The 8,200-nt window shown below is 38.9% G+C and overlaps 1 protein-coding gene across 1 annotated transcript; it reads right to left on the reverse strand.

Moving 5' to 3' along the window:
- Positions 1-476: 476 nt before the first annotated feature.
- LOC113886167 (olfactory receptor 8B3-like) lies at positions 477-1,406 on the reverse strand. Its single transcript, XM_027532160.1, has one exon. It carries the CDS (start codon positions 1,401-1,403, stop codon positions 477-479), a length of 927 nt encoding a protein of 308 aa, XP_027387961.1. The 5' UTR covers positions 1,404-1,406.
- Positions 1,407-8,200: the final 6,794 nt, after the last annotated feature.

Below are 8,200 nucleotides of genomic sequence, written 5' to 3' on the forward strand. Positions count from 1 at the left end.
AAATTTTTTATACTTAGCCATTATGTAACTTTATATCTCAGAGATTAAATGAAATATATTCTTGCTCAAGGAAGACTGGAAGGAAAAGAGGAGAAAGCATTGACTGATTCATGTTTCCAATGGCAAATGTCAGATAAGACAATTGTAAAGATACAACGTCAAACTAATGTTCCCCAATTTAATCATCAGTGGACAAGTCTTCGATTTCAACAGGGAAAAAGTTCAAACTGATAGAAAAAACAGATTTAATAAATTTTTGTGAAGACTATTAATAAATGGGAGAAAATGAGGAAAGGAAATTGTGCTAATGGTAAGAAACGAGAGAATAATTCTAAAAAGTGGAAATAAATTGAGATGACTCAGCTATCCTTCCACATGGTGAAAAAGAAATAAGATAGTCAACAAAGTTACTATGATTAAACACAGAAACTTTCTGCCCTTGACCAACTTCACAGAGAGAGATACTCTATTCAAAATTATCTCCTACTCAGGGTTTTTCTCAGAGCAGTTTTCACATCTTTATTTCTCAAACTATAGATTAAGGGGTTCATCATAGCAACCACATTGGTGTAAAATACAGAAGAGATTTTTTCCTCATCCATAGAACCAGCAGAAGATGGTTTGAGATACATGAATGACATTGATCCAAAGAACAGAGAAACAGCGATTATGTGGGAAGTACAAGTGCTGAAGGCTTTGGACCTGCCCTCCGTGGACTTGATTTGAAGAATGTTGGTGAGGATGAGACAATAAGAGACAAAGATAGTGAAACTGGGCACAATGATGTTGATGCCCACCACAATGAAAACTACAAGTTCATTGACATAGGTACTTGTGCAGGAGAGCTGGAGCAAAGGGTGGACATCACAGAAATAATGGTTGATGGTGTTAGCATCACAGAAGGTCAGTCTCAGCATGCATCCAGTGTGAGCCATGGCACCAGAAAATGCCATCAAGTAGGAGCTAAGCACAAGGCTGGAACACACTTTAGGGGACATGGCCACATTATACAAAAGTGGGTTACAGATGGCCACATAGCGGTCATAGGCCATTGATGTCAGCACATAGCATTCAGAAATGACAAAAAAACAGAAGAAGTAGAGCTGGGTCATGCACCCCATGTAAGAAATGATATTCTTCTTTGATGTGAAGTTAATCATCATTCTGGGTGTAAACACAGAAGAATAACAGAGATCTATGAAGGACAAGTTAAAGAGGAAAAAGTACATGGGGGTGTGCAGATTTGAATTCAGTGAGATTAGGATTATCAATCCCAAATTTCCCAAAATAGTGATCATATACATTCCTAGGAACAGTAAGAACAGAGGGGGTTGGAGATCAGGTCGGTCTGTTAATCCCAACAGAATGAATTCGGTCACAAAAGAGTCATTTCCAGGGGCCATTCTTCTCTGAGGGAATCTGTGGATGCAGGACAAAAGGGTTCTATTAGAGAACAACCCAGCTCTTCATAGTGTCTCATCCTACAAAAGAGCTCAGTTTTTTTCTTGTTTAGTCACTAAGTTGAGTCCAACTCTTTTGTGACCCCATGGATTGTAGCCCTCAAGGTTCCCATGCCCATGGAATTTCCCAGGCAAGAATACTAGAGTGAATTGCCATTTCCTTTACCAGAGGTTCTTCACAACCCAGGGATCGAACCACATCTCTTGCATCAGCAGGAGGGTTCTGTACCACTGAGCCACCAGGGAAGCCCAGCACAAAAGAGTATACACACTGGGAATGCCTGACACTATCCCAACCTGGTCCCATAGAATCTGACTTTACCATTATTACAATACAGAGTGATGTGGACTTGACCTTTATTAGAGCTGTTATAAGCTAAATATAGCAAAGTACATCACAGTCTACAGAGGGAAGGCCAGTCCTGCCATACGCAAGCATACCTGCTGGATAATCCAAGGGGAAGATGGATGGATTAGGATACAATTGTTCCCCTCTCATTTCACCATTTCCTTATTTTCTTCAACTCTTCCCTCACCACTATAACTGGAGGCAGTGATCCTAGCAACCTGGACCTGGCTTCTAATGCAGATTATCTGTGACATGGTCTAAACCAAAAATATGCTTTCTAATCCAAGATGAGGGGACCAGAATCTATAAGAGTTGTTACTCCACTTGTCACAGAGTTAAAAGCCATAAAGTTAGAAGAGTGAGAGTTACACCTACTTAGAGGAAACTTCCTGACTGATATGTCCTCTGAGACCCCCTCCTGTCTCTGAACAGTCTCCGATCCCTCTCTGACAGATTCATCCATTAGCTTCACTTGACTCCCAGAACTACACAAAATGAGAAACAATGGACCCTGGATTTTCATCTCAGAACAAGCAATAAGTATTGTAAATGGAATTCGGCATGGAAGATGAATTCAGAAACCCAGCCTCCTTAGGGCAGAAAACCTCGGGGCTGGCTCCCTTGTCATTAGTCCTCACCTTGTTGGTCCTGGAAATGTAATGTCAGGTTCTTGAGGCTTGATTCCTTTGACTCTAAAATGAGACAGCATTGATGTATGCCCACAAAAACTTTATGAACTACCATAATTTCTGGTTATTTTCAGTCCCCTCAAGAGGCAGAGGAAAATAAAGCATTTTATTACCTCACTTGCAACTTGATTAGACACAGAAGATTTAATATGAGTGTAATGATGTAAGCCACATGGTTAAAAACAGACTAGAGGTTTGCTCCAACAATTCCCCAGGGAATAGATCATATATTAAAACAAAAAAAGAAGGAAACTATACACATGGTTCATGATCTGTCTTTAGTTCTTTAGGGACTCACTCTTTTAACCATTTTCACTTTACTCTAGGGATTGAATATTCTCAGGTGGATCGAAGTAAATTCCTGTCTCCTCATTATCTACACAACTGAAGGGAAAGCTACTGCATTGCTTCATTCCCTCTTTATGTCCATTTAAATGAATGTGTTTTCTCGAAGGGTCCCACTTTCAAGTTTCTTTATTTCTTTATCTCAATGTTTTAAAATGTTGAAATAACTCATTTCACTTGTTCTGTCTGTGGGAAATTGCTCATAGCTCAGTTGGTAAAGAGTCTGCCTGCAATTCAGGAGACACTGGAGAAGGGAATGGCAACTCACACCAATATTCTTGCCTGGAAAATCCCATGGACAGAGGAGCCTGGCAGGCTACAGCCTAAAGGGTCACAAGAGTTGGACACGACTAAGCAGCACAGATGTCGCTTCTATATTTTATACATTTACAGTTTATAACTCTAACACACACCTGAAATTTCTTCCTGATTCTCCTGTTGGGTCACTTTCTGTAAAAATTCAGTAACTGAAGTTATCAGTTTCTTCTCACTATAGAAATCACTAGGGACTATGTAGTTAGGCGGTTTGTGAATCTTTCTTTCCTTCTTCCAACATTAAACTGTAACAGTTGCACAGTTTAGTTGCTCAGTCATTTTTTCTATAATATTCTGACAGAATAAAAACTAATATGAAAGAACATTTACCTTTTCTAAAAATGAAACAAATTTAACTTTCATTTTGAGGCTTCTCAAATGCCAGACTTGTGACCAGCTTTAAAACTACTAGACCATTCAGGAATGACGTAAGTCAAATCCCTTATGATTATACAGCGGAAGTGAGAAATAGATTCAAGGGATTAGATCTGATAGAGTGCCTGAAGAAATATGGATGGAGGTTCATGACATTGTACAGGAGACAGGGAGCAAGACCATCCCCACGAAAAAGAAATGCAAAAAAGCAAAATGGCTATCTAAGGAGGCCTTACAAATAGCTGAGAAAAGAAGAGAAGCAAAAAGCAAAGGAGAAAAGGAAATATATACCCATTTGAATGCAGAGTTCCAAAGAATAGAAAGGAGAGATAAGAAAGGCTTCCTCAGTGATTAGTGCAAAGAAATAGAGGAAAACAATAGAATGGGAAAGACTAGAGATCTCCTCAAGAAAATTAGAGATACTAAGGGAACATTTCATGCAAAGATGGGTTCAATAAAGGATAGAAATGGTATGGATATAAGAGAAGCACAAGACATTAAGAAGAGGTGGCAAGAATACACAGAAGAACTATATAAAAAAGATTTTCATGACCCAGATAATCACAATGGTATGATCACTCACCTAGAGCCAGACATCCTGGAATGCGAAGTCAAGTGGGCCTTAGGAAGCATCACTATGAACAAAGCTAGTGGAGGTGATGGAATTCCAGTTGAGCTATTTCAAATCCTAAAAGATGATGGTGTGAAAGTGCTGCACTCAATATGCCAGCAAATTTGGAAAACTCAGCAGTGGCCACAGGACTGGAAAAGGTCAGTTTTCATTCCAATCCCAAAGAAGGGCAATGCCAAAGAATGCTCAAACTACAGCACAAATGCACTCATCTCACATGCTCATAAAGTAATGCTCAAAATTCTCCAAGCCAGACTTTAACTGTATGTGAACCATGAACTTCCAGATGTTCAAGCTGGTTTTAGAAAAGGCAGAGGAACCAGAGATCAAAGTTCCAACATCCACTGGATTATCAAAAAAGCAAGAGAGCTCCAGAAAAACATCTAGTTCTGCTTTATTGACTATGCCAAAGCCTTTGACTATGTGGATCACCACAAAGTGTGGAAAAATCTTAAAAAGATGGGAATACGAGACCATCTGACGTGCCTCTTGAGAAACCTGTATGCAGGTCATGAAACAACAGAAACAGACATGGAAAAACAGACTGGTTCCAAGTTGGGAAAGGAGTATGTTAAGGCTGTATATTGTCATCCTGCTTATTTAACTATATGCAGAGTACATCATGAGAAACGCTGGGCTGATGAATGAAACACAAGGTGGAATCAAGACTGCCGGGAGAAATATCAATTATCTCAGATATGCAGATGACACCACCCTTATGGCACAAGCGTTTGAGTGAACTCCAGGAGTTGGTGATGGACAGGGAGGCCTGGTGTGCTGCATTCATGGCGTTGCAGAGTTGGACACGACTGAGTGACTGAACTGAACTGAATGGGTAATAAGCTGATTTGCTATTTCTGCTATGTCAAAACCTTTGACTGTGTGGATCACAATAAACTGTGGAAAATTCTCAAAGAGATGGGAATACCAGACCACCTGATCTGCCTCTTGAGAAATTTGTATGCAGGTCAGGAAGCAACAGTTAGAACTGGACATGGAACAACAGACTGGTTCCAAATAGGAAAAGGAGGACGTCAAGGCTGTGTATTGTCACCCTGCTTGTTAAACTTATATGCAGAGTACATCATGAGAAACGCTGGACTGGAAGAAACACAAGCTGGAATCAAGATTGCTGGGAGAAATATCAATCACCTCAGATATGCAGAGGACACCACCCTTATGGCAGAAAGTGAAGAGGAACTCAAAAGCCTCTTGATGAAAGTGAAAGTAGAGAGTGAAAAAGTTGGCTTAAAGCTCAACATTCAGAAAATGAAGATCATGGCATCTGGTCCCATCACTTTATGGGAAATAGATAGGGAAACAGTGGAAACAGTGTTAGACTTTATTTTTTTTGGGCTCCAAAATCACTGCAGATGGTGACTGCAGCCATGAAATTAAAAGACGCTTACTCCTTGGAAGGAAAGTTACAACCAACCTAGATAGCATATTCAAAAGCAGAGACATTACTTTGCCAATAAATGTCCGTCTAGTCAAGGCTATGGTTTTTCCTGTGGTCATGTATGGATGTGAGAGTTGGACTGTGAAGAAGGCTGAGCACCAAAGAATTGATGACTTTGAACTGTGGTGTTGGAGAAGACTCTTGAGAGTCCCTTGGACTGCAAGGAGATCCAACCAGTCCATTCTGAAGGAGATCAACCCTGGGATTTCTTTGGAAGGAATGATGCTAAAGCTGAAACTCCAGTACATTGGCCACCTCATGCGAAGAGTTGACTCATTGGAAAAGACTCTGATGCTGGGAGGGATTGGGGGCAGGAGGAGAAGGGGACGACAGAGGATGAGATGGCTGGATGGCATCACTGACTCGGTGGATGTGAGTCTGGGTGAACTCCGGGAGTTGGTGATGGACAGGCAGGCCTGGTGTGCTGCAATTCATGGGGTTGCAAAGAGTTGGACATGACTGAGCGACTGAACTGAACTGAACTGATACACTTTGAAATTAACATCAATATGGCTTGTTACCAACTTTCACCGTTCAAAGGTACTACATAATAATCAACTATATTCCCCACACTGTTCATGCCTATCACTTGTTTATTTTGCAACTGGAAGATTATATCTCTTAAAGTCTCTCACCAACTTCTCTCCTGCCCTCTCTTCCTTCCTTCTGACAACAATCTGTTTATTCTCTGTATCTGTAACAGTTTCTGCTTGCCTACGTTGTTTATTTTTACTCTTTTGTAGATTCCAAATATAAGTGAAATCATACAGTATTTGTCTATCTGACTTATTTCACTTAATATTCTCTAAATTCATTTATGTTCTCTCAAATAGCAAGATTTCATTCTTTTTTATGTATGAGAAGTATTCCATTGTATAAATATATACCACGTCTCCTTTATCCAATCGTCCATTATATCACTGAGCCTTTAGGCATACATATCTTGGCCAATAATGCTTCAATGAACTTCAGGGTGTGTATATATTTTTGGATTGGTGATGTTGTTTCCTTTAGGTAAATGCTCAGGAGTGGAGTGGCTGGACTGTATGGTAGTTCTATTTTTAATTTTTGAGGAACCTTCATACTGTTTTCCATTGTTTACATGCCACCAACAGTGCACTAGAGTTCCCTTTTCTGTACATCTTTACCAACAGTTTTTGCTTATTGCCTTTTTGTTTGCTATTCTAACAGTAATGACGTATCTCCTTGGATTTGATTTGCATTTCTCTGAAGATAAGTGAAGCTGAACATCGTTTCATGGGTCTGGTAGTCATCCATATGTCTTTGAAAAAATACTCCTCTGCCCATTTTTTAATTGGGTTATTTGTTTTCTAGATGCTGAGTAATACAGGTTATTTTTATATTTTGAATACTATTAGCCTGTTTTCAGACATAATGTTTTCTAATATCTTCTCCTATTCAGTAGACTGAGTTTTTATTTTGCTAAGTTTCTTGTGCTCTACAATGTCTTTTCAATTTCATGCAGTCTCTTCTGCTTAATTTTACTTTTATTTCTTAGGCTGAGGAGACGTATCCAAAAAACTTTTTTGGTACTGCCATAAACTTTTCTGATATTCACCTTGAGAAAAAGTCATGCACCACCCAAAGACAAAGTTTGAAAGTCAACTTTCAAATTAGAGTATTTTCTCCTTTCCATGTTTACTGAAACAAAAACAATGACAATGAAATAAGAAAAAAAAAAAAAAAAAGAAATATACCCTGGAGGAGCACATGGCAACCACTCCAATAATCTTGCCTGGAGAATCCCACGGACAGAAGAGCCTGGCAGGCTATAGGCCATAAGGCCGTGAAGAGTCAGCATAATTTATAAATGTTATATCACCTTCTTGAACTGAGCCCTTTATCATCATGTAATGACTTTCTTTGTATCTTATTAAAGTCTTTATCTTAAAGTCAAAAAAAAAACAAAAAAAACAAAAAAAAAACAATGACACAAAGTAGAAGCAAAGTACTACTCTGAACTTAGCTCTCACATCCAGGTCATACATTTTAACAACATGTTATGTGCAGGACTGGATGTGCAAACTAAGAAAAAATTTTTCCAGGAAAATATAATGTGTAATGTTTAGAGAAGTAAAGTGGTTTATACTTAGCAGTCATTATGGAACCTTCCATCTCAGGCATTTAAGGAGATACATTCTTGCTCAAGGAAGATTGAAAAGACAGGAAGAGAAAAATTGTCTGATTCATCCTTCCAATGGCAAGTGGCAAAATAAGACATCCTCAGTGACACTAGGTCACCCTAATGTTCCATGTTTCATCATCTATAGAGCACTTTTATATTTCCAGAGGGGAAATATGTTCAAACAGAGAAAAAAAAAAAGCAAGAGGTAATACTTTTTTCTAATAAGTGTTAATAAATGAGAGACGGTGAGAAATTCAGCAAATGGTTAGGTAAAAGAGAAGTATGGCTCTACACAGAGTGGAAATAAATTGAGAGATGACTCAGATTTCCTTCTACCTGGTTAAAAAGAAACAAAAAGATTGTCAACAAAATTATTAAATACAGAACCTTTCTGCCCTGTGACCAACTGCACAGAGAGATATTCTATCAAT

The sequence above is a fragment of the Bos indicus x Bos taurus genome, chromosome 29, assembly GCF_003369695.1.
Source record: "Bos indicus x Bos taurus breed Angus x Brahman F1 hybrid chromosome 29, Bos_hybrid_MaternalHap_v2.0, whole genome shotgun sequence".
Lineage (NCBI taxonomy): Eukaryota > Metazoa > Chordata > Mammalia > Artiodactyla > Bovidae > Bos > Bos indicus x Bos taurus.

Excerpts from the sequence above, each read along its gene's own strand:
- LOC113886167 (XM_027532160.1), bottom strand. The coding sequence starts at position 1,403 with ATGGCCCCTGGAAATGACTCTTTTGTGACCGAATTCATTCTGTTGGGA.